At 41.0% G+C, this 27241-nt stretch overlaps 1 protein-coding gene across 4 annotated transcripts; it reads right to left on the minus strand.

Annotated features, from left to right (window-relative positions):
- Positions 1–1943: 1943 nt before the first annotated feature.
- SPRYD7 (SPRY domain containing 7) lies at positions 1944–25437 on the minus strand. Of its 4 annotated transcripts, none has more exons than XM_522757.6 (5): positions 25046–25437; positions 19923–20039; positions 16825–16991; positions 10391–10493; positions 1944–4400 (listed from the first exon to the last, which is right to left on the minus strand). In XM_522757.6, exons 1-5 carry the CDS (start codon positions 25149–25151, stop codon positions 4303–4305), a joined length of 591 nt encoding a protein of 196 aa, XP_522757.2. In that variant the 5' UTR covers positions 25152–25437; the 3' UTR covers positions 1944–4302. The 4 variants fall into 4 exon arrangements, with proteins under 4 accessions (XP_522757.2, XP_001156807.1, XP_063648631.1 ...); XM_063792561.1 differs by lacking the exon at positions 1944–4400 and adding an exon at positions 8771–9176 and having other exon boundaries at positions 25046–25424; XM_001156807.5 differs by lacking the exon at positions 19923–20039 and having other exon boundaries at positions 25046–25313.
- Between the last annotated feature and the right edge of the window lie 1804 nt (positions 25438–27241).

Below are 27241 nucleotides of genomic sequence, written 5' to 3' on the forward strand. Positions count from 1 at the left end.
ATTCTTTTTCTGGTTTTTGATATGTAAACTGATTGTTCATAAAATTTTCATCGTTTCACATATTTAACCTATCTCCCAAAGTTTAAATCACTAAAATAACATGGAAAATATATCATTGATTAATTTTCAGTCTGAGTATGAAAAACTACCCTAGCATGGACAAATGGACTTTTGCAATAAACAGAATCAAGACAGTGAACAATGCCTCGTTGAGCCAGGAAAAAATGCAAGTCTTTGCATGTTAAAATACAAGAATGTTTTATGTCCTATCTACATTTATATTTATCTATCATTATATATTTAAGGTATGGGTATTATACTGTACTAGTATCATTCTATTGGCTTAACAAAAGGTTTTATTTAAAAAGTTCTCTTAGTCAATGTTTTTTTTTTTTTTCTTTTTTTTTTGAGAGAGTCTTGCTCTGTCGCCCAGGCTGGAGTGCAGTGGCGCCATCTTGGCTCACTGCAAGCTCCGCCTCCCAGGTTCACGCCATTCTTCTGCCTCAGCCTCCGAAGTAGCTGGGACTACAGGCGCCTGCCACCACGCCCAGCTAATTTTTTTGTATTTTTTTAGTACAGACGGGGTTTCACCATGTTAGCCAGATGGTCTCGATCTCATGACCTCATGATCCGCCCGCCTCGGCCTCCCAAAGTGCTGGGATTACAGGTGTGAGCCACCACGCCCGGCCCAATGTACTTTTTAAAATAGACTTTATTTATTTATTGAGATGGAGTCTCACTCTGTCACCCAGGCTGGAGTGCAGTGGCGCAATCTCAGCTCACTGCAATCTGTGCCTCTCGGTTTCAAGTGATTCTCGTGCCTCAGCCTCCCGAGCAGCTGGGATACAGGTGCCTGCCACCTCTCCTGGCTAATTTTTGTATTTTTTAGTAGAGATGGGGTTTTGCTATGTTGGCCAGGCTGGTCTCAAACTCCTGACCTCAGGTGATCTACCCGCCTCGGCCTCCCAAAGTGTTGGGATTACAGGCGTGAGCCACCACTTCCGGTCAACTTAGTTTTTTAGAACAGTTTGTATTTATAGAAAAAGAGAAGACAGCATTGAGTTCCCATATATAAACTCTCCTAGTTTCTCCTGTTAACATCTTACGTTAGTATGGTTCATTTGTTACAATTCATGAATGATATAATGATACATTATTAACTAAAGTTCATGGTTTATTCAGATTTCCTTAGTTTTCACCTAATGTTCTTCTGCTCCAGCATCCTATCCAGTTACCACATTACACTTGTTATGTCCTCTTAAGCTCCTCCTGGGTGTGGCAGTTTCCCTGACTTTCCATGTTTTGATGACCCTGAAAGTTTTGAGTAGCATCATTAAGTGTTTCATAGGATGCCCCTCTGAATTTGTCTGATTTCTCATGATTAGACTAAGGTTATGGGTTGTGGAAGGACGGCCAGCTCAATGTAATTTTCTTAAGATAAATTTGATATGTATGGAGATAAAAACACACCTAGATTTCACCAAACTGTTGTCATGGACATAAACTTCAGTATCATTTTTAGTACTATGTCTCTGTTGTATAATTAGAGGCAGAAAAGAATATGATTTTTCAAAAGGTTGGCTTAAAAAAAAATGAGAGGTAGAGGCCGGGCGCAGTGGCTCATGCTTGTAATCCCAGCACTCTGGGGGGCCGAGGCTGGCGGATCACGAAGTCAAGAGATCGAGACCATTCTGGCCAACATGGTGAAACCCCGTCTCTACTAAAAGTGTGAAAATTAGCCAGGCGTGTTGGCGTGCGCCTGTAGTCCCAGCTACTTGGGAGGCTGAGGCAGAAGAATTGCTTGAACCCGGGAGGTGGAGGTTGCAGTGAGCTGAGATTGTGCCATTACACTCCAGCCTGGCGATAGAGCGAGACTCTGTCTCAAAATAAAATAAAATAAAATAAAAATTTAAAAAAATTTTAAAAAGAGGTAGATAACATCATAACGATAGCAAACAGTAGTCACTTTAATTTGCTTTCCCAAGTAAGCACATTCTTTACAAATTAAAATTATGATAGAAAGCCAGACAAAATGCATAATACATACATAGTTAAATTTCATATACCTTCAGAGGTAGAATTTGGGATTTATGTAAATAAATGTTACTCAAGTATATCTATGTTTTCAAAGCATATTGTCACATTTTTGTCTGCAGAATAAACAATAAAAAAGGATTTTGCAGGATTCTCTGAGCCTATGGGTCAAAAATAGCCCATCATAAATCCTTAGAAAATTTACAGTAGGCAAATAATTCTCTACTGAATGGCAGTTCTCAAACTGATTTGGTGGGTCTGGCGTGGGTTCTGAGAGTGTCCATTTTTAACAAGTTCCAGTGATGCTGATGCTGCCGGTCTGAGAAGCATCATGAGAACCACTTTCTGGCTGGGTGCGGTGGCTTACGCCTATAATTCCAGCACTTTGGGAGGCTGAGGGAGGTGGATCATGAGGTCAGGAGTTTGAGACCAGCCTGGACAACATGGTGAAACCCCATCTCTACTAAAAATACAAAAATTACACGGGCGTGGTGGCGGGCACCTGTAGTCCCAGCTACTCGGGAGGCTGAGGCAAAAGAATCGCTTAAACCTGGGAAGCAGAGGTTGCAGTGAGCCAAGATCGCGCCTGGGTACACTCTAGCCTGGGTGACAAGGTGAGACTCTGTCTCAAAAAAAAAAAACGAGAAAAAAAAAAAAGAAAGAAAACCACTTTCCCTGATGCTTTACCATCCAGGAAACTACACTTACTAAGTGCCTATGATTTTTATTTTATTTTAATTTTTTTTGAGACCGAGTCTCACTGTGTTGCCTAAGCTGGAGTGCAGTGGGGCAATCTCGGCTCACTGCAAGCGCCGCCTCCCGGGTTCAAGCCATGCTCCTGCCTCAGCCTCCAGAGTAGCTAGAACTACAGGCGCCCGCCACCACACCTGGCTAATTTTTTTTGTATTTTTTTAGTAGAGCCAGGGTTTCACCATGTTAGCCACGATGGTCTCGATCTCCTGACCTTGTGATCCTCCCGCCTCAGCCTCCCAAAGTGCTGGGATTACAGGTGTGAGCCACCGCGCCTGGCGCAAGTGCCTATGATTATTAAGGTGTTATATATGTATTACCTTATTTAATCATAGAATCTTATGTCAGTATGATTGCTCCTTTTATAAATGGGAATCTGAGACTTGGAGAGGAGAAAATAGGATGAGCAGCAAAACTACAATTTGGATCTCTTTCTAATTCTAACACTCATGTTTTCCTGAACAATGTACTGTTTCTAGTTGATAAAAGGAGGGAAATGTATGCATCCTTGCTATGCTCATTTGAAAACAGACAACGTGTCTAAAGATGTATAGAGTGATTGGTTCAGGTCACAGGGCGTTAACTAAAGGACAGTGATTCTTAAGAACCAGGCAAAGACTCAGGGTCATGAAGAGGATTCACTTATCTCTGAACTGAAATAATCACGGGTGATGTGAATTTAGTGTTTAACTAACAAAATAGGAAGAATGTGTTTAATATAGTATGGTATATTCCTTAATTACAATTATTTTATTATTCCTTACAGAAAACATACAAATAAAAGTCCTTAAAAGAATAACCTCATTTAAATGTAAAGCATCATACTATTCTAGATGTCTGCCAGTGTATACTACATTACTATCAACCACTACTTACTCTGAAATTGAGGTAACACAGCCTGAGGCAACAAAATGCTCTGACAATTACTGAAACGTTTATCTCCTTTCACAAAGCAAATCAAAAGCAATGACATTACACAACAAAATAAGCAATTTAAGTTTTAAGAAAAGTGGTACATGATACAGAAATAGACTGCCAAAAATGAAATTGCCAGTAATATAAATTTCTCTCACTTTGTTATATTGTATATAAAAAAGGACACTAAGCGGCAAAATTATCCAACTGTAGATGTCAAATATTTAATGAGGTCTAAACTTCAGAGTGACAAAAACACCCACCCAACTCTACATCTCTATCAAAACAAATATATTATGTAAGAAAGAATTCCCTTTAAATATATATGTATATATAGTCATGTTATACTGTTAATTAAACCCATAATTCTATTTATTTAAATAAGAATTAAATAAACTGCCCAAATGCTTATTTTCATTTCACAAAACATAAAGTATTTTAAATCACAACTTCAGGGTGGTATACTGAATACATTGGTTCCTTAGACAGCATCAACAAGCATATTTTTAAGAATATATTTTCATCTATAGGCCAGGTAAAGTTTTATTAAATGATGAACATTTTTTAACAGTGCAGAAATACAAGTTTTAAAAACAAATACATTCAGAAGATTTGCTGTTCAAATAATATTTTTTCAAAACCAGGTGGAGGCGTATGATAAAACTCACTGAACTGGCAATCCAAAATTGCACTGTCATCAACTAAAGGATACAAAAAGAAAGAAAATAAATTAGAAGCAAATACTTTAATTTCAATGAATACATAATTATAAAATAAAATAAACTGTCTCCATAATACTACGATATTAATAGGTAAGGAGAATAAATATATCTGCTGTCCCTGTTACAAAACATAATCCTATGGGTAAAAACAGCCACAACAAAAATCAAAATCTATCTGTCAAAAACACTGGAAGGATATATATAAAAATATTATTAGTAATTCTCTCAAGAGGATGTAAATATGGGTAATTTTTTTCTTATTTGCTTATCTGCATTTTCTCAATTTTATATAATTAAGACATATTACTTTTTAAAAAAATGTTTAACTTTGAAAAAGTATAGATTCACAGGAAGTTGCAAAAATGTTAAGAGTCCAGTGCACCCTTTGTACAGTTTGCCCCAGTGGTAACATCTTACATGACTACAGCTCAACATCCAAACCAGGAAACTGACATTGGTACACTACTGTGAACTAGACTGCAGGCCTTACTCAGCTTCTAAATGTTTTTACCGGTATTTACTCAAGAGAAATGAATGTGTATATCCAAAGACATATTTTCAAACGTTCACAATAGCTTTATTTGTAATAGTCCCACACTGGAAACAACCCTAATGTCCATCAACTGGTGAAGGATAAAGAAATTGTGATATATCCACACAATGCTACACTTCTCAGCAATAAAAACTGATGAATTATTGATATATGCTACAGCATAAATGAATCTTCAAATAATTGTGCTGAGTGAAAGAAGCCAGACCAAAAGACCATATGATTTTGTTAATATAATACTCTAGAAAATATGGGCTAATCTGTAGTGACAGAAAGCAGATCAGTGGTTGTTTGTTGGGGCTGGGGTAGGGAGAGGTGAGTAGGATATAAGAGGCAGAAGGAAACCTTTGGGGTGGTGAATATGTTCATTACCTTGACCCTGGTGATGACAAAACAAAACATGACCGTAAAGCAAAGCAAGTAAATAATCAGCACTGCCACCCAATAGTGATTACTCCCCCTGGGTGAGGAATGCAGCTGTGGTGCGGGCTGCATCTGGGCCAAGAAAATGTTCTATTTCTTGATCTAAGTGGTAATGTTGAGTGTTCACTTGATAGCTATTTGTTAAATTGCACATATAAGTTTAATGCACATTACTATATACTTTATATTTCAGCATAAATGCAGAAAAAAATGTAAATACTGGATTTGACATTCATGAAGTCACCAGTGATTTTAACAAGGGTGGTTTCAATTAGTGGTGTAATGGCAGCTGAATTGGGTTGCAGAACAAACGAACAATAACAATAAAGGTGTCAAATGCTCTACCCTTGAGCTAGTCAAGTAATCTATACAACAAACCCCCCACCGTGACACCAGTTTACCTGTGTAACAAACCTTCACATGTACCCCCGAACCTAAATGTTAAAAAAAAAAAAAAGAAAGAAAAACAATAAAGATGGCAGATATAGGTTATTCTAGAAGAAATGTGGCCATCCAGGGAAGGGGAAACACAGGACTAGTGAGGGATGCATGCCCAAAGAAGGGCGTTTGGGATGGGGCTTAGAATGTTTATAAGCACTGAAGAGGGAGGCCCATGACATGAGATATCGATGAAATAACTGACAAAGTGACGTTCCAGAGTTGGGGAGTTTGGAACCCAGACTACAGATAGAGTGTTTGCAACATGCAGAGTACCACTTCTGAGATGAGATGGAAAGAAGGCAGGATTGGACCTGAAGAGAGGGAAGCTGGAGTTCACTTGTGATTGCCTGTTTTTTTTTGTAAGGTAGAAGGCAAGGCATTTTCAGAGGATGAATAGAGAATGCAAGAAGCACAGAATGCATAGACATGCACAAAGAATTGCTGAAAATTATTGAGAGCTCAGATTAGGCTAGAAGTCATAACTTTGTTTTTTTTGTTTTGTTTTGTTGTTTTCTTTTTTGAGACAGAGTCTCGCTCTGTCACCCAGGCTGGAGTGCAGTGGCATGATCTCGGCTCACTGCAAGCTCCGCCTCCCCGGTTCACGCTATTCTCTTGCCTCAGCCTCCCGAGTAGCTGGGACCACAGGCACCCGCCACCACACCCAGCTAATTTTTTGTATTTTTAGTAGAGACGGGGTTTCACCCTGTTAGCCAGGATGGTCTCTATCTCCTGACCTCGTGATCCGCCTGCCTCGGCCTCCCAAAGTGCTGGGATTACAGGCGTGAGCTACTGCGCCCAGCCAGGAAGTCGTAACTTTGTAACCACACTTCTTCAGTGTTATGCAGTCTTTTTCTTTCTACAGGCTGAGTGTAAGAAGAGACAAAATGAGTGATTGGATTGATCAAGGATTAGGGATGGAAGACAAAAGAGTAAAGGGATTTAAGTTTTATGTTTATCTTTGATAGGATCAGGCTATTAAAACACTTGGTTTAATTGGACTGATTTATGAGTTCAATTTATGAAATATAATTTAGTATCTATAACCTTAGTACATTACAAATAATGCTGAATAAAAGAAACAGTTTAGAGCATTAAACTTATTTGCTACAGTTAACTTGTATGACTGTCACTCTACTGATATTTATTTTATTTCTCAGGCTAACCTATTTCAAATATCAAGCTAAATTTCCATTTACTCAAGTAAATAAAGGAATTGCTTTTAGGCTTACCCAATATGCAACACTAAATTGAGTTTTAAAACACACATTTACATGCAAGGACACAGAAGGTAAAATGACTGAAAAGTAATTTTAGGAGAAAAGAAGGCTAATGAAAACCTTAAACTAAAAGGTAATCACAAGCTTTGGCTATTATCATATTATTATTTATATTTGTTATTGTATAATTCTGACATCCCAGTTTGTCATCATTGATACTGCTATTTTTATTTTATTATTTTAATTTTATTTTGCTTTTGAGACAGGGTCTTACTCTGGTGCCAAGGCTGGAGTGCAGTGGCACGATGATCACTGCTCACAGGAGACTTGACCTCCCCGGCTCAAGAGATCCTCTCAGCTCAGCCTCTCAAGTAGCTGGGACAACAGGCACATACAACCACACCTGGATAATTTTAAAATTTTTTGTCGAGACGTGTTCTCACTATGTTGCTCAAGGCTGGTCTTCAACTCCTGGACTCGAGCAACTCTTACCTCAGCCTCCCAAAGTGCTGGGATTACAGGCATGAGTCATTGCACCAGTGCTGCTTTTATAGTAAACTACAACAAATGTAATTAAATTAGTTCTTTTTTTTTTTTCTTTTTTTTGAGATGGAGTCTTGCTCTGTCACCCAGGCTGGAGCACAGTGGTGTGATCTCGGCTCACTGCAACCTCCATCTCCTGGGTTCAAGCGATTTTCCTGTCTCAGCCTCCCATGTAACTGGGATTACAGGAGTGCGCTACCACGTCTGGCTAATTTTTTGTATTTTTAGTAGAGATGGGGTTTCACCATGTTGGCCAGGCTGGTCTCAAACTCCTGACATCAAGTGATCCACCGGCTTCGGCCTCCCAAAGTGTTGGGATTATAGGTGTGAGCCACGGCGCCAGTCCTAATTAGTTCTTATTATAACCCAAATTTAAGAACTTAAATGAGAAAATATTTTTAAACTTACTGAAACTACAGGCAGAAAAATCATATACCTGTTTATTTAAAGTTGATAATACAAAATAGGCTGGACACGGTGGCTCATGCCTATAATCTCAGCACTTTGGGAGGCCGAGGTGGGCAGATCACTTGAGCTCAGGAGTTCGAGATCAGCCTGGCCAACATGGTGAAACCCCATCTCTAGTAAAAATAGAAAAGTTGGCCAGGTGCTCACACCTATAATCCCAGCACTTTGGAAGGCCGAGGCGGGCAGAACAGAAGGTCAAGAGATCAAGACCATCCTGGCCAACATGGTGAAACCCCATCTCTACTAAAAATACAAAAATTAGCGGGGTGTGGTGGTGCGTGCTTGTAGTCCCATCTACTCGGGAGGCTGAGGCAGGAGAATCGCTTGAACCTGGGAGGCGGAGGTTTCAGTGAGCCAAGATCGTGCCACTGCACTCCAGTCTGGCGATGGAATGAGACTCTGTCTCAAAAAAAACAAAACAATACAAAAAAACCCCAAAAGTTAGCTGGGTGTGGTGATACACACCTGTAATCCCAGCTACTCTGGAGGCTGAGGCACGAGAATAGCTTGAACCCAGGAGGCGGAGGCAGCAGTGAGCCAAGATCACAACACTGCACTCCAGTCTGGGTGACAGAGTGAGACTCTGTCTCAAAAAAAAAAAAAAAAAAAAAAAAAAAGTTAATAGTATAAAAAATAAAGCAGAATGGATTGATAAAGACATTGTGGTTATGTTTGTCTAAAAAAAAAAAAGAAAGAGACCTTTTTTTCGAGATACAAATAAAACATTTATGAATAAAATTATATATTATCTGGCATTTGCCTCGAAATAACCCAAGGAGGGTAAGTGAAGAACAATAGCAGCATTGGGGGTGGGGGGGTGTAGATGAAACCCGATTGGTTACAAGTTGATAATTGTTTGAAGCTGGCTGATGAGTATATGAGGGTTTATTATACTATTCTTTTTACTTCTGTACATGTTTGGAGTTTTCTATAATAAAAATTAAGGTAGGCTGGATGCAGTGGTTCATGCCTGTAATCCCAATAGTGGTGCACACTTGTAGTCCCAGCTACTGGGGTGGCTGAGGTGGGAGGATTGCTTGAACCCAGGAGTTTGAGGCTGCAGTGAGCTGTGATCGGGCTACTGCACTCCAGCCTGGGGGACACAGCAAGACTCTGTCACAAAACAAAACAAAAAAACAAAAAATTAAAGTTAAAATTAAAATTCTAAGTCACTATTTCCCTCAGAAGAGCATTAACATTTAAGGAATTTTGTAAGGGTTATTAATGTACAGTCTACATAAAATTCTCATCTCTAATTCCAAAATATTATTTATAATTATGTTTCCTGGCCATGCAATCATTCCCAATGACTTGCAGAAAAAGTTTTCTAAATTCAGTAAAGCTTTTTGAAACTTTCTAAAACATAAAACTACATGTTGAAAAAGGGAGTACGGTTATTGCATATTTAAGTGTAATCATTGTATTTAGCAAGTTTATTTTAATACATGGGGAACAGAAACTATCCTTAATCCTGCAAAGTGGGATTGTAATATCCTAGCAACTACATTCCATATAAAAAGGTCCTTATGGCTGGGCACGGTGACTTATGCCTGTAATCCCAGCACTTTGGGAGGTTGAGGCGGGTGGATCATCTGAGGTCAGGAGTTTAAGACCAGCCTGGCCAACATGGTGAAACCCCATCTCTACTAAAAATACAAAAAGTAGCCAGGCGTGGTGGCAGGCACCTGTAATCCCAGTTACTCGGGAGGCTGAGGCAGGAGAATCGCTTGAACCCAGGAGGCGGAGGTTGCAGTGAGCTGAGATCGTGTCACTGCACTCCAGCCTGGGTGACAGAGTGACACTCCGTTTCAAACAATAAATAAATAAATAAAATAAAAAGGTCCTTATTAACAATGTGGCCAGATTTCTAGATGACAGCTATAAAAGTAACATACACACTGATATGGTTTGGCTGTGTCCCCACCCAAATCTCGTCTTGAATTATAGTTCCCATTATCCCCATGTGTTGTGGAGGGACCCAGTGGGAGGTAATTGAATCATGGGGGTGGTTACGCTCATGCTGTTCTTGTAAAAGTGAGTGAGTTTTCACAAGATCTGATGGTTTCATAAGGGGCTTTCCCCAACTTCGCTCAATCTTCTCCTTCCTATTCCCATGTGAAGAAGGATGTGTTTGCTTCCCCTTCCGCCATGATTGTAAGTTTCCTGAGGCCTCCCCAGCTCTGTGGAACTGTGAGTCAATTAAACCTCTTTCCTTTATAAATTACCCAGTCTTGGGTATATCTTTATAGCAGCATGAAAACAGACTGATACACACACCAAACAAGTTAATATGTATGTAATAATACATTAGAAATATTTTTGCTTACCATAAACAACTGGATACACTGTCCCTCGTATACCTGATGCTGGACAATGCATGTTTTTTCCATTCAAGTATACATTTAATTCGACATGGTCATAAGTAATACCCTAGGAAGGAAAAAACAGAAACGTTCCATAAAAGCTGAGCTGTCAGAAAGCATTGACTGGGAAGTATGGAAACACAAAAAGCTAAGCATAGGCTGACAACAATTTTCATTAAGGGTTGACAATTTGGTAGAATCCTACTTGAACTGAGCTAAAAAAATGAGTAGTGATTATGAGGGGGGATAAAGTCAGGTAACATCCCAAGAGTCCACATTAGAGGTAAAACAAAGCCAACAGTTTAAATCCTAGAATTATATTTGTATAATCTGGATTTTATATTTTGAATGCTAAGATAATATAAGTACTACATACCATGAATAGAGAAACCTTTTACACTCATACAGAAAACGCTGCTCTTTCTCTACAGAATTTGATCTAAAGAGGGAAAAACAATGAGGTTTTTTTCACTGTCAGGACTTACTACCTGTCACTGTTTTCAAATTATGAAGAAACGTCTCTATACATTTTATTTCCAGGAAGAAATAACACATTTCTACATCTCTTTACTCTGGTTTCAAATGTGTCAAGTGTATTATCAAGGAAAAGCTGGTGTTCACAACTGAATAAAATTGGTAATTAGTTTCAAGTTAAAAAACAAAAATAGTAGCTCAAATGATTTAAAAAACAATGTAATAAAATTACTCGGTACACTATTGATGGGAAAAAAATCACAATTAGTGTTATTAATAATTATTGTTAAAATAATTATTTTATAATTATATAAAAAATATTTATTTATATAAATATAAATTATTTATATAAATAAATAAAAGGCTAGAAAAGACTTAGCCCATGTTATATAACAATAGTGCTACTATTCTAGGCAGTTCATATTTACTCATTTAATCCTCACAACAAGACAGTATTACTATCCCCATTTTACAGATGAAGCTAAAGCACAGAAAGATTAAGTAATTTACCTAAGGTTGCACAGCTAGGAAGTGGAAAAGCTGTGATTTAAATCCATGCAGTATGGTTTCAGAATCCTTGCTCTTAATCACAATACCTCTCTCTAAATCACCATGCCTCTCTTTAAACACTTGCTCTTAATCACCATATCTCTCTTTAAAACTTTATACAATAGCTACTAACTGATAACAAAAAGAGATCTTTCCCTTGAAAGACAGCAGAGATCTTTCAATAGAGAAGTCATCATAGACCAAGAAGCAAACCACTTCAAGGATTTCAGGATTTCTGACTGTGGATACATTCTATCAAGTTAAAAGCTTTTTAGAGGTAAAAAAAAAAACATTTTATAGATCATCTTAGTCTTAAATTCTCTCTCTTTACAAGCAAGACAGCAAAAGCCCAGAGAAGCTAATGTGGTAAGTGGTATGAAAGATTCTCAATTCTTAGCAAAGCCAGGGTTAACTTAAACAATTATTAATAATTAAGGAATACTGAGAAAGATAAATAGTACATAGATTGCCTTTGTTTCGCTTTAGTTTATGTCTTTAGATAATAGTAATAAAGCTAGCTGATGGCTGGGATTCACTTTTCTAATGAAACAGTCTGTTTTCATTTTAAAAAACAAAAACTTAATTACATAAAAAAGAAAGTATGTTACTCTCATTATGGGACTACCAGAAATCTAGCAGTTCAGATCAGTGAGGTTGTAATCCAGGCACTTTCATCCCCCAGTGGCCGATTGCAAACAAACAAGTTTGTTTTTTGTTTTTTTTTGAGACAGAGTCTCGTTCTGTCACCCGGGCTGTAGTGCAATGGCATGATCTTGGCTCACTGCAACCTCCACTTCCCAGGTTCAGGAGATTCTCCTGCCTTAGCCTCCCCAGTAGCTGGGATTACAGGCGCCCGCCACCATGCCTGGCTAATTTTTGCATTTTTAGTAGAGATGGGGTTTCACCATGTTGGCCAGGCTGGTCTTGAACTCCTGACCTCAAATGATCTGCCCGCCTCGGTCTCCCAAAATGTGGAGATTACAGGCGTTGGCCACCGCGCCCAGCCTCAAACAAGCAAGTTTTAAACCCAAGCCTGCAGTAGCAAAATCCCAGTACCAAAGAAGTGAGGAAAGATGTGAGAAGTCCCACCCCCAGTATAGTTTAGTTCAAGTATTTTCTTTCTTTTTTTTTTTTTTTGAGACTGGGTCTCACTCTGTCGCCCAGGCTGGAGTGCAGTGGCGCGACCTTGGCTCAGTGTGATACGCCCGCCTCAGCCTCCCGAAGTGCTGGGATTACAGGCATGTGCCACTGTGATGGGCCAGTTCAAGTATTTTCTAACCTAATCTATTCTATGATGAAGAAACTGGGTTTGATTCTGCCAAAATGATAGCAAAATATACTGTGTGTTCTATGTCTTTATTAATAATTGTGTGCAGGTTAGTGAACAGATTCTGAAATTAGACTGCTTCAGGTATGATCTTGGTTTTTGTTTTTGTTTTTGAGACAAGGTCTTTTTTTTTTTTTTTGAGGCAGAGTTTCGTTCTTGTCGCCTAGGCTGGAGTGCAATGGCGCAATCTCGGCTCACTGCAACCTCCGCCTCCCAGGTTCAAGTGATTCTCCTGCCTCAGCCTCCCGAGTAGCTGGGATTACAGGCATGCACCACTACGCCTGGCTAATTTTTTGTATTTTTTTTAGTAGAGACGGGGTTTCTCCATGTTGGTCAGGCTGGTCTCGAACTCCCGGCCTCAGGTGATCTGCCCACCTCGGCCTCCCAAAGTGCTGGGATTACAGGCGTGAGCCACCGCGCCCGGCCAGAGACAAGGTCTTGCTCTGTGTGGCCCAGGTTGGGTGGAGTGCAGCGGCAGGATCACGGCTCACTGCCGCCTTTATCTCCCGGGCTGAAGCAGTTCTCCCACCTCAGCCTTCCAAGTAGCTGGAACTACAGGGGCATGCCACTATGCCCGGCTAATTTTCTTTTTAAATTTTATTTATTTATTTATTTATTTATTTATTTATTTGTTTGTTTGTTTGTAGAGATGGGGTCTCACTATGTTTCCCAGGCTGGTCTCAAATTCCTGAGCTCAAGGGATCCTTCTGCCTTGGCCTCTCAAAGTGCTAGGATTACAGGCATGAGCCATAGTATCTGGCTGAGCTATATAGTCTTGTAATTAACTCACATAAGAAGTTACTTGACTTCTCTTAATCTGTAAAATGGGGATAATAATACTACTACCGTACAGGCGTGGTGGCTCACACCTGTAATCTCAGCACTTTGGGAGGCTGAGGTGGGTAGATCACTTGAGGTCAGGAGTTCCAGACCAGCCTGGCCAACATGGCGAAACCCTGTCTCTACTAAAAACACAAAAAAATTAGCTGGGAATGGTGGCAGGCACCTGTAATTGTAGCTACTCAGGAGGCTGAGGCAGGAGAACCGCTTGAACCCGGGAGGTGAAGGTTGCAGTAAGCCGAGACTGCATCATTGCACTTCAGCCTGGGCAACAAGAGCAAAACTCCATTTCAAAAAAAAAGAAAATAATAATAATAATAATAATAATACCTATTTCAAAGGGCCATTATGAGCATTAAACAATTTAATCCTTGCCAGGCACTTAGAACAGTGCCCATAATAAATGCTTAGGTCTGGGCACGGTGGCTCATGCCTGTAATCCCATCACTTTGGGAGGCCAAGGTGGGTGGATCACGAGGTCAGGAGTTCGAGACCAGCCTGTCCAATATGGTGAAACCCCGTCTCTACTAAAAAATACAAAAATTAGCCAGGCGTGGTGGCACGCACTTGTAGTCCCAGCTACTAGAGAGGCTGAGACGGGAGAATCGCTTGAATCCAGGAGGTGGAGGTTGCAGTGAGCCGAGATGGCACCACTGCAATCCAGCCTGGGCAACAGAGTGAGACTCCATCTCAATAAATAAATGCTTAGAAGTGTTCGTTATTGTTATTATTACATAGAATGTTTATAAGACTTCTCTAAAAGTAAACTGATAAATGCATGTTAGAATGAAATTTGTACTTTTCAGAATTATATGTATAAGGAGAAAGTAGGCTGGGCACGGTGGCTCACGCCTGTAATCCCAGCACTTTGGGAGGCCGAGGTGGGCAGATCATGAGGTCAGGAGTTGGAGACCATCCTGGCTAACACAGTGAAAACCCGTCTCTAGTAAAAAATGAAAAAAATTAGCCAGTTGTGGTGGCGGGCGCCTGTAGTCCCAGCTACTCAGGAGGCTGAGGCAGGAGTATGGCGTGAACCCAGGAGGTGTAGCTTGCAGTGAGCCAAGATAGCGCCACTGCACTCCAGCCTGGGTGACAGAGCGAGTGGCCATCTGAAAACAAAAAAAAAAAAGGAGAAAGTGAGCATAAACTGTTTCATGTATGTCTTTCTAGTTCTGTAGCAGGCCGTGCTGTACTGGGTGATTATCATATGAATATAATCATATAATCATTTGGTTAGATGTTCACAGCTTATTTTTCTTGATTTCTCCTCAGAGAATGGTACATGACTTAAATTCTAAACACATGAGATGCTTTTCCTGTCTTATAATCCATTCTACTTATTCCATGCCACAGTTAACAATTTGGTAAAATTTTTTCTCCAGTGTTTGAACTAGTTAAAATGGCAGGGTAATGTTTTTCTTTTCTTGGCTCTGCATGTATTTCATAGTTTTAGTTCTCCTTTTATGAGAATGAGCTCATATGAAAACTCGAAGTCTAATTTAACAACACTGACAGACTAAAAGTGGCATTCTTCAGTCTGTCACACTGTGCTATCAGACATTACAATGAATGAAATGAGATAGGAAGGCAGGTAGAAGTTTCAGTTCATCAACAAAGAAAAACATTTGTTACTGATTATCCTTTCTTATGTTTGAATTTCATCTTTTAGGGTAAGCAGGTTGACAGCATCAACTTGACTTCAAGATTCTCTTTTAAGAAATTACCATTTGAATAAGGATGTTCCATATTATGGGCATCTGGCAATGATCTACAAATACAGAACCAACTATTCAAAAAGCATGGGAAAAAGCAGATTTTTTTAATGGCTTATGCCTTTCATCTCCTTTTTTAGTCAATTCTGGAAAAAAAACTTCCAACAATTAAAAACTTACAGTTGTTCATATTTTTTAAATTGCAAAAAAGAGAAGAAAGATCAGGCCGTAATTAAAAATCTTAATTTCCACACCTTTCTTCATTCTTTCTAAAATACTGTACCTTTTCATAATTAATTAACCTGGATTTCTCTTATCTTTTCATCTTATTAGAATCCTTCTCTCATTATTCATAGATTCCTTTCAACTTGATATCAGAATTGAGAACCCAAGGTTCAGTGTACAAGGGCACCTCGGCTGAAGGAGACTCTAGGACTCTGTTCTAAATCAATGGCCTGACCTCTGGATAGGGAGGGGTTTTGGATAATGCAGTGTGGGAGGAAGTATCTGGAAAAGACAGAAAGAAATCTTTGGATTACATTTTCAATGTGCTAGCTTTGTAAAGAGTTAAATATAGCCAGTTAGGAGTAAAAACAGAAAAGTCTTAATAACGTGTAACTTTTACTATCCTCTGCTTTCTAAAAAAAAACTTTTCTACGATCAAGCTTTAGCATTTTGAGTTCCGTTCTCTGAAGAGTTTAATTAGGTTAAGTTTAATGAAGATGAACATTTCTGATAAAATGCTGTAATTCTCTTAATAGAATTTCATAACAAATTAAGAAATACATGTGTGGCTAGGCGCGGTGGCTCATGCCTGTAATCCCAGCACTTTGGGAGGCCGAGGCAGGTGGATCACTTGAGGTCAGGAGTTCGAGATCAGCCTGGCCAACATGGCGAAACCCCGTCTCTACTAAAAATAAAAAAAAATCAGCCAGGCCTGGTGGTGTGTGCCTGTAATCCCAGCTACTCGGGAGGCTGAGGCCGGAGAATAGCTTGAACCTGGGAGGCAGAGGTTGCAGTGAGCCAAGATCATGCCACTGCACTACAGCCTAGGTGACAGAGCGAGACTCTAAGAAAAAAAAAAACAAGAAGAAGAAATAAATGTGAACATTTTCCCTAAGAGATATCCAGCCTTAAAAATAACTAGTATTTTCTAATATAAGCTTCAGCAAACTTTTAGAATTGTGGGCCAAGTTTTCTCTAATGTGAGAGAAACAGGAATGTGTGATCAGCAGACAGCCTGTCATTAATTCTCCAGAGTAGAAATAAGGGTTCACACTGATTTTCCCAGCCAGTGGCAGCTCTAAAAAGGAGGGGGCAGTTGAGTAGCGTGCAACATCTACACCAAGTGCTCTCCTGGAAAATGCACCATCTCATTAGATCCAATCCCATTGCTTTGGAATTCAAACCACAAACTCCCAGACAAAGCTGTAGATACTAAAAGCAGTTCAAGTTTAGTCATTTACAATGGAAAGCAACTCCATGAGGGAACTCACCACCACATCTCCTTCCTGCGGAAGACTGTTTGCTGGCAGCCTATTTTTCTCTTCATTGTTGTGGTAAAGGGCTCCATCATTTCTCATCACCAGACTGTGCACATCTCGGCCAAGAGGAATCTGATTCAAGTTAACCTTCTGAGTTGCAACACCAATACCCCAGATTCCTAAAAATATAACAGTTTAAATGCCCTCAAAATCTGAAGACTACAACCATCGAGTTATTTTAAAAGGGAGTATAAACTTTTTAAAGGAAGTGCTGTATTAACACTAAATTGTTTTCTATTACTCTTTTAAAAAAATCTTCTTTTAGAAGTAGTTTGCACCAGCCTGGGCAACATGCCCAAACCCCGTCTCTACAAAAAATACAAAAATTAGTTGGGCATGGGAGCATGTGCCTGTAACCCCAGCTACTCAGGAGGCTGAGGTGGGAGGATTGTTGGAGCCAGGGAAGTTGAGGTTGCAGTGATCCATGATCATTCCACTGCACTCCAGCCTGAGCGACAAAGCCAGACACTGTCTCAATAAATAAAATAAAATAAAAGTAGCTTGCAAACTATACTATGTTCTCCACAGATGTAGTACAGCCTAGGAGATAAGAGAGTGGGCCCTGGAATAGTGCAAATGAGGATTAAATCTGGTCTCTGCTACATCATCTTGCGCAAATTACCTAACCTCTCTTTGTTCCCTTATCTGTGAACTGAGGATTCTAACAGTACTCACCTCGCAAGGTAATGAAAAGATACAACAAGATAATCCAAGTAAAGCACTTGGAACAGTGTAAGTACTCCACAACATGAGAAAGTAAAGCACACAACAAGTATTCAGAAAATGCTAGCTGTCATCATCATCATTATTATTATCTCAAAAAGATTTTTAAAAAGCTACACATTGAATTTAAATGGCCTGGAGTTCAATTTCAAGCTCTCCCTTTGAAAAGTGGGAATGTACTGTCTTCAGTTTTTACATCTACAATGAGTGACAAACAATATATACCATAAGCAATATCATGGAGAGGAGAAATTAACAATAAGTTGTAAAATCATTTTCTTACCCAGTATTTTAAGCCACCACACCCAGCTAATTTTTCTTTTCTTTGTAGAGATGGGGTTGTGCTATGTTGCCCAGGCTGGTCTCAAACTCCTGGCCTTGAGCAACCCTCCTGCCTCAGTCTCCCAAAGCGCTGGAATTACAGGTGTAAGCCACCATGCCCCATTGAAAATCATTATTTAAAACTAATTTAGAGCTAGGCACGGTGGATTGAGCCTGTAGTCTCAGCTACTGGGAAGGCTGCAGCAGGAGTACTGCTTGAGCCTAGAAGCTCAAGGCTGCACTGAGCTATAATCATGCCACTGCACTCCAGCCTGGGTGACAGAGCAAGACCTCATCTATAAATAAATAAATAAGTAAAACTAATTTAGAAAATAAGCCCTAGGGGGAAATTTCATATCATTCAAGGCTGGCCAAGTAATAGTAAGATTCATTTACTCCACTCTCATTTTCCTATTCTCTACCCACATTACTGATGCAGTATTTCACTAGAAGTTTATTTACAATAAAGCTTGTTTTGTTTTTGTTTTTGTATTTGTTTTTTTGAGACAGAGTCTTGTACTGTTGCCCAGGCTGGAGCGCAGTGGCATGATCTCGGCTCACTGTTACCCCCGGCTTCTGGGTTCAAGTGATTCTCCTGCCTCAGCCTCCCGAGTAGCTGGGATTACAGGCAGCCACCACCACGCCTGACTAATTTTTTGTACTTTTAGTAGAAATGGGGTTTCACTATGTTGACCAGGCTGGTCTCAAATGCCTGACCTCGTGATCCACCCCCTCGGCCTCCCAAAGTGCTGGATTACAGGCGTGAGCCACCACGCCCAGCCACTTTTTTTTTTTTGAGACGGAGTCTCACTCTGTTGCCCAGGCTGCAGTGCAGTGGCATAATCTCAGCTCACTGCAGCCTCTGTCTTCCAGGTTCAGGCAATTCTCCTGCCTTAGCCTCCCGAGTAACTGGGACTACAGGTGCCCACCACAATGCCTGGATGATTTTTGTATCTTTAGTAGAGATGGGGTTTCACCATGTTGGCCAGGCTGGTCTTGAACTCCTGACCTCAGGTGATCTGCCCACCTCGGCCTCCCAAAGTGTTGGGATTACAGGTGTGAGCCACTATGCCCGATCACTTTACAGTAAAGCTTTTATTTTAAAAGTTTTCCCATATACAATACAGGCACAGTTAACTAACCTATTATAATCACATAGAATTGCTTTACAGTTCAAGAAACTCCATAAATTTTAAAAAGAGAAATATAGACTGCAGACTTCTATCTGAATTCTGAATTTGATGACTGCTTCAAAACACTGAATCAGGGTATCTTAATAACTGAGTTAAGAGAAAAACTCTGGCTCACGCCTATAATCCCAACACTTTGGGAGGCCGACGAGGGCAGATCACAAGATCAGGAGTTTGAGATCAGCCTGACCAACATGGTGAAACCTCGGTCTCTACTGAAAATATAAAAATTAGCTGGGCATGGTGGTGCATGCCTGTAATCCCAGCTACTCAAGAGGCTGAGGCAAGAGAATTGCTTGAACCCGGGAGGCGGAGGTTGCAGTGAGTCAAGACCGCGCCACTGCACTCCAGCCTGGGTGACAGAGCAAGACTCCGTCTCAAAAAAGAAAAAAAAAAAGAAAAACTCAGAATCAACAGATTGACTTTAATCCTAAAATAAATAGCAAGAGTATATGCTGCTTATATGTTTGACCTTATATGCTTGACCAAACAAGAGGGTTCATCCGGATCCCATTAAAAATACTAGTGCCTTATATTTATGCAGCATGTCTTGTCTTAAAACACTTTCATACATAGAGTTCCTGTGAGGCAGAATGGGCAGCTCCTGTAATACCCATTTGATAGATGAGAAAACTGAACCTAATTTAACTAAATTAACTAATTTACCCAGGATCACACAACAAGAGGTGGAAGACCCAGATCTTCTAAGAGTTTGGCGCTTTTATATTACCTTCTGAATCTTTTTTATGTGTTACAAATTACTCTTAATATTTAGAACAATTAGGACTTTTAATAGTAAAGTACCATTATACCAACCTGTGGACTGGATTTTGAATTCAAAATAGCTTTTGTTTTGATGTAAAGGTGCGCTGGCTAAACAACCTCCTGTTCCACATATTCTTCTTCCATTCTTTACAATAACAACATCTGTTCCTAAACAAAAAATGCAGACACTATGTAAAGTTTTGTATTTTCTTTTCTTTTCTTTTCTTTTTTGAGATGGAGTCTTGCTCTGTCACCCAGGCTGGAGTGCAGTGGCACGGTCTTGGCTCACTGCAACCTCTGCCTCCTGGGTTCAAGCGATTCTCCTGCCTCAGCCTCCCGAGTAGCTGGGACTACAGGTGTGCACCACCACACCTGGCTAAATTTTTATATTTTTAGTAGAGATGGGGGTTTCACCATATTGGTCAGGCTAGTCTTGAATTCCTGACCTCGTGATCCGCCCACCTTGGCCTCCCAAAGTTCTGGGATTACAGGCATGAAGCACTGCGCCTGGCCAAGTTTTCTATTTTCAATCCAACAATCAGGATTAATTTGTTCAGTTCTAACTCAGTCCACAAAAAATAGGGACACTGTAAGTACTTTGAAATATAGCTGAATTATTTTAAATATTTAATTCACTATTTTTTCCTAAGAGAACATTTATAAGTAATATTCATTTGTATGTATAAGTTTTAATTAAGCACGCTGGGTACAGTGGTTCATACCTGTAATCCCAGCACTTTGGGAGGCCGAGGTGGGCAGACTGCTTGAGTGCAGGAAGTCGAGACCAGCCTGGGCAACCTTGCAAAACCCCATCTCTATAAAAAATACAAAAATTAGCTGGTGTGGTGGCACAAGCCTGTAGTCCCAGCTACTTGGGAGGCCGAGGTGGGAGGATCACTTGAGCCTGGGAGGCAGAGGTTGCAGTGAACTGAGATTGCACCACTGCACTCTAGCCTGGGCGAGAGAAGTAAGTTTTAATTAAGCAGTTTCAAGTAAACTGTAATAACTCTGAATCATATTGAACGTTTAAAACACTTTTAAGGTAGAAATAGACTAACTCTTTTAATTTTTAGCCAGGAAACCAATTTGATGATTTCATAAATTTCTTAATTTAAACCAAAACATAAACACAAGAGACTTTAGTAAATTGGTAGTTTTCAATTCTATTCAAATGAATTAAAACAATTTACTAAAAGCCACCTGAATGCCTACTAAATACAAGCTACTATACTTGTGCATTAGTCATGTAAGAACTGAAGAGTACAGGGAATATGAAAAAGAACACACATCTATGTTGAAATACCTGACAGTGACAAACTGCTAACTTTAGGATCTTAAAATGTTTATTAAGATAGCTACTTCAATCACATTGCAAATATGTAAACAAGGTTTTAACATTCTTACATGCACTTTATTCTCGTAGAAAATTTTTTAGATGAAACGACATCTATAGATGAGAGTGAGAAAGAGAGACACTGTCTCCTGATGTGATCCTAGTACCAATTTGATTTAGGAAAACGTCTATCAGAGAATATACATAATTCTAACGTGTAAGAATACACAGAATTACATAATTCTAATATGTAAGAAATAGCCCATACACCAATGCATATAACTCCCCATACTTGTGGCCACTACCACCACTTTGCTGGCAGTAACTGTACCAGCCAAGCAGATCTGAATATTAGAACTGTATGGGACTCTTCCAGAAGGGGTTAAATAAAATTAGGTCATAGTAACAAAAGGTTGAATTAACAGTTAAACAAAATTATTTGGTACAAATACATAAAAGAAATGCAAAATTTTCAGATTCTAACACAATTCTAAACTGGTTAAGAGATGCTCTCCCTTAAACAAGGCAAAACTGAGATCCTATTGTATGATTACTAAAAATTCATTAACATCCTTTTTTTTCTAATTAAAAAAGTTAACCCCCAAATTCTGGGAAAGTACCTTTATAAATAATTTGCATCTGGCTACTCCATATACCTCCAGTAATTTCAACTGGAGAGCATCCTCCTTGATGGCAAAGACCATGCAGTGCTTGGCATTGAGCAGCTGCTCATCAAATAACTGATAAAGGATGAATTAATATGCTGTGCTAAGCACTTTGTAGTGGACATGCAGTATCTGTTCTCCCTCTCCCGACAGACTTCCCTCTGGAGATCAAAACAGTTCCAAGAAAGCTGACTCGATCTCTGCTTCAGGTGTACAACATTTGATCTAGGTTAAGGCAATCAGTGCCCTCCACATTTCTTGGCCACAGTAACTGAGTCAAGAACTGCTACATGACCTAATCAACTACAATCAGAATCTCAGGACTTTTGCAGAGCACAATGGGATATAACACTCTTGGCCAGGCGAGGTGGCTAACACCTGTAATCCCAGCTCTTTGGGAGGCTGAGGCAGGCAGATTACTTGAGGTCAGGAGTTCAAGACCAGCCTGGCCAACGTGGTGAAACCCCCATCTCTGCTAAAAATACAAAAATTAACCAGGCATGGTGGTGGGCACCTACAGTCCCAGCTACTCAGGAGGCTGAGACAGGAGAATTAATTGAACCCAGGAGGCGGAGGTTGCAGTGAGCTGAGATCAGGCCACTGCACTCCAGCCTGGGCAACAGAGCGAGATTCCCTCTCAAAAAAAAAAAAAAAGAAAGAAAGAAAAAAAAAGAAAGAAAGAATATTCAGGGTGTTTATGAGTCATTAGGGAATCATTTTAAGCTTATCCCATTTCTTTTAAGTACACAGACGGTTTTAGAATCTGTACTTTTAATGATTGGTGCTGCTTAGACGGTCAAGGCAAATTTGAGTACAGCCAGAATGCCACATAAACATAGCCACAGAGGATGTTTTAAGAAACATAAATTTCCAAATGAGCGGTGTCCCTTTCAAAGTAGCTGCCTTGGAAGTCATTTGTTTCTAAAATGTCAATTCACAATTAAAAGCCAAAGATACGGCATCAATGATAATACTTACAAAAATTATGCCATAGAAAATTCCAAAAGAGGAATTCCAAAGTGGTTTTAAGTAATACAACATCACTAAAATAAGTGACAACCCTGAGAGAATCACTTGAAGTATACAGACAATTTTGTTAAAAAAAAAAAAAAAAGCAACCACATTTTTTAGGTTATTTAATATAATAATCTTTCACACCACCAAATCCATGTGTTTCTATTTTCAAGTCAAGATCAATTCATGCTTGAAACATGTTCTTCTAACTCAACAACCCTTTTCTTTCATTTTATTCAGGTTCTCAAATCAGGCTCCTCTGTGATTGAATAATTTAAGTTTATAGAAAGACAGGCTAAGAAAAAACTTCCTGGCCGGGCGCGGTGGCTCACGCCTGTAATCCCAGCACTTTGGGAGGCTGAGAGGCAGGCAGATCACGAGGTCAGTTCGAGACCACCCTGACCAACATGGTGAAACCCTGCCTCTACTAAAAATACAAAAATTAGCCGGGCTTGATGGTGGGCGCCTGTAATCCCAGCTACTCAAGAGGCTGAGGCAGAAGAATTGCTTGAACCCGGGAGGTGGAGGTTGCAGTGAGTGGAGATTGTGCCACAGCACTCCAGCCTGGGCAACAATAGTGAAACTCCGTCTCAAAAAAAAAAAAAAGAAAGAAAAGAAGAAGAAAAAACTTCCATGCAGTTAGAAAATTTGGAGATGACATTACTCTATTTCATCCAGTTAGTAGCTGACAGTTGCTGGACAGCTTTGGAGAAATAAAACACAGTGGAATGAGTATATCTGACCAGCTCTTCCTAGAGGAAACAGATGACAGAGAAAAGGAATGCTCCAAAGAGGAGACTGCAGTAATTCAAGAGTCTAACAGTAAAGATAGGAAGAAGTGCTGCAGTTGATCATGAGTTCCAGGAACTATGTATGGTTGTCCTTCACTATATTCTCAGCACTTATAACAATGCCTGCCACCTGATAATTGCTTAATAAATATCACTTCAGTAAATGAGTAACTGAAATGGAAATATTTTCTGAGGAAAACTATAGGATTTGAACTCCATCGTCTATAAATAATGATGGATAAAAAATAATTTAAAGATCACTTATGTATTAAGGTTCTGTACTACATTTGGGAGATCTGAGAATTAAAAGTAAATACACACATACAAGGTGATTATATAGTTATCACATTTAGTATGTGTTATACAAAAATATAGTGGGCAGAGTGTTTCCAGAATTATAAGGAAACTGGGCGAGAGAGTTTTATCATAAATATTAAGAAGTGCCTTTTTATTTCAATGCACTGTCCTTTAAACAATCAGAAATGTGTAAAAAATCAAAAGTGCAGAAGTACAGTTAGAATAAAATAATCCACAAAAAGACAGTACTCTAACTGAAATAATTATATTGGGAAATCTCTCCTTCTAGAACCACATTCCAGAAGCATGAAACTACCTGGGAAAAGTCTAAGAAATAATAAGGTGGTGAAAGAGGCTATGATGGGAGAGGAAGAATGTTAGATAAATTATATGGATTTGGAATTAAAAGGATAAAGCAAGATGCAAAGGAGCAAAGTGCTATTTTATTTTTCAACAGTTAGACCTGTTGGGAAGAGGCCAGTCAGATGAAATTACAGTACCTCTCACAATGACTAAGGAGTCGGGCAATGGGAGGTTTTAGTTGAAATGGCAAGTTCTGACCTGAGGTGCGACTTCAGACTTCTGCAGTCTGCCTTGTTTCGACTTTAGGAGGTGAGAGGAAAATTACTTCCAATAATATAGGATTCAACCTATAAATGATGGGGCTCAAGAGACAGGACCGACAGTCAGGGCAGGAGGAGGAGCAAGACCAGACCTAGAAGCATTCTGAAAATGTGTAGGTTTTCACTGGGGCGCGCCAGAAGGGCACTCTCCGCCCCCTCGCCCGAGGACGTGTGACATCTCCGGAGGAAGCCTCCGAGATTCCTGTGAAAATGGGAGGTCCACACGCCCACTCGCGATGACAGACACAGAGAGGGCTGCGCAGCCTTGAACACAGAACCGGGCCCAGGTGGAGTCCGCCGGCTTCTGGAGAGATCTGCGAGACGAAATGGTGTCGGCGCAGCGTCGCCGGCGCGGCGGGGCAGCGTGGGGACCCTCTGACCCTGCAGGTCCCCCTGCCCGCCGCGCCCGGCCCCCGTGAGCCGTTGGGTCTGGGGAAGGGAGGGCCCTTACCCATGTGCTGCGTGTCCAGCTGCACGGCCGGCATCTCCTTCAGAGGGATGTGGCCAGTCCCGCCGTCTCTGCAGCACCGCAGGCAGCACAACACCGAGGTGGCCATCGCGCAGGGACCACCGACTCCGCCGCCGTCCCTAGACCGAGGCGACACTGCCCCCCGCCGCTCAGCTCCGTCTCCTGCCCCCGCCCGAGGTCCGGACTTGTCTATGTGGAGCTCGGAGGCCGGTACAGCGACACCCTAGGCCGGGAGGGCGCAATGCAGGCTGAGGTTAGGCTGGCCTGCGAGGAAGACGCGGAGAATCAAGGGGCCGGGGAGACACCGGACAGGGCGAGCGGCGGGGCTGGGCCGGGGAGACGGGTGGGGCTAGTGGCGCGCGGAGGCGTGGCAGGGGGCGTGGCGTTGCGGGCCTGCGGATGTGGGACGGCGTGCGCCTGCGCACCAGCTGGTTTTTTCCTCCTTGGGCGGTTTCGCGCACGCCCCCAGCGCTGACAGGTGAGTGGGGCTGTCTGTCCCTCAGTACTTCCAGGGGTTTTCCTACGCAGAATTTTTAAAACGCAGCACCCCTTAGTCCCGGCCTTGACATTATTTCTAGGGATGGATTGACAGAAGCGAATCAGTTTGGGGGAAGGGGAGCTAATGGAAATGACTTCCGAGTTTTCCCTCCGCGGGCCCAGGTTGAGCAGGCTTTGCCACTACGGAGAGCCCCAGTCTCCCTGCCGTGGCTGGTTTCCCTCACATGCTAAATAGACTCACGTGGGCCCCAGGAGTAATGCCTGTTAGTGACTGCACTGTGGATGTTCACCGGGGCTCACGCGGGCCCTAATGCATTTTCGGTGTAGAGACGCGCCCTACCTGGCCCATCGGGCTGCGTGGTCCGGGGCGCGTGGGAGGCCGCCCTGGGAGCAGAACGCTGGGGCGGGGTCGGGGGCTATTCTTGACCTGCCTCTTCCAAGCTCCCCCTGTCTGGTGCACTGAGGGTTCCGAGGAATGTGACGGGAACCCAGGAGGCTGCGGGAAGTCTGCTGGGTCCCGAGGGAAGCCTTCGGCTCCTACCGTCCGCTACTTTCTGCTTCCACACGGGAGGCTGTCACCTGTCATCTCCTTCCCCACTTAGATCATCCTTCCGTGGTAGATTTTACATCTTCAGGCCGGGTGCGGTGGCTCACGCCTGTAATCCCAGCACTTTGGGAGGCTGAGGTGGGCGGATCACCTGAGGTCAGGAGTTCAAGACCAGGATGGCCAACATGGTGAAACCCCGTCTCTACTAAAAATACAAAAATTAGCCGGGTGCGGTGGTGCACGCCTGTAATCCCAGCCACTCAGGAGGTTGTGGCACGAGAATCGCTTAAACCCGGGAGGCGGAGGTTACAGTGAGCCTAGATCGTGCCACTGCGCTCCAGCCTGGGCAACAGAGACTCTTGTCTCCAAAAAAAAAAAAAAAAAAAAAAAAAAAAGATACCGCTTGGCATCTGGAAATGTCTGGGACGACCTCTAGAATTAACCTAGCTCAAACCTCTGTTCCCAGATCAGTTTCATCCTGAAAGCTTCCCTAGGGATGGATCATCAAGTCCTGGGAAACTGGACATAAAATGCCCACTACTTAAATAATGATTTCCCATACGTAAGTTTTAGTGACCCGAGTTATAAATGTTTTTTAAGGAGGATTTCTATCTATGCAATGAGGGGAATTTTTCAGGTTCCTGGTTCTCTTTCTATAAATGGTGTTTTCATTACAATACTAAGGGAAAGTTTTGTACGTTGAAATTAAGTTACCATAGAATTTAATAACCAAGGTGATTATTAAACTGATTGAGGGTTGGTCTTTTCCCCCATTGCGTATGCAGTACTTTCTTGGTAATCATTTCACACAATAAATTTTCTTTTACGACAAACCTTCATCGTTATGCTGGGAATTAAGTGCTTTGATTTTTTTTTTTTTTTTTTTTTTTTTTTTACCCCAGGGAAGTGCTGGGGGCGGGGCAGGGGGTGAGAATTTTAACAGAATATTGGAGAGACAAAATTTTTCTACCGTTCATATATATATATCTAGTTGAATTATTTCAAGATTTCAAGGTCAGTATTGTCCCCATTTTATAGGTGAAGAAATAGGCCTAGAGGTACTAAACTTTACAACTTCAGGTGAGCAGGAGATAAACAGGTAGGATTCAAGGCTTACCAGTCTGATTCCTGTT

This window comes from Pan troglodytes, chromosome 14, assembly GCF_028858775.2.
Source record: "Pan troglodytes isolate AG18354 chromosome 14, NHGRI_mPanTro3-v2.0_pri, whole genome shotgun sequence".
Classification (NCBI taxonomy): Eukaryota; Metazoa; Chordata; class Mammalia; order Primates; family Hominidae; genus Pan; species Pan troglodytes.

Bases quoted from the DNA above. Each gene is read 5' to 3' on its own strand.
- SPRYD7 (XM_054665324.2), bottom strand. From the start codon at position 25,151: ATGGCCACCTCGGTGTTGTGCTGCCTGCGGTGCTGCAGAGACGGCGGG. The intron at 16,992-19,922 runs GTTGGTATAATG...TTATATTTTTAG, and splicing joins ATTCAAAATCCAGTCCACAG to GAATCTGGGGTATTGGTGTT. The intron at 14,726-16,824 runs GTGAGTTCCCTC...TTTTGTTTTCAG, and splicing joins CGCAGGAAGGAGATGTGGTG to ATGGCCACTCGCTCTGTCAC.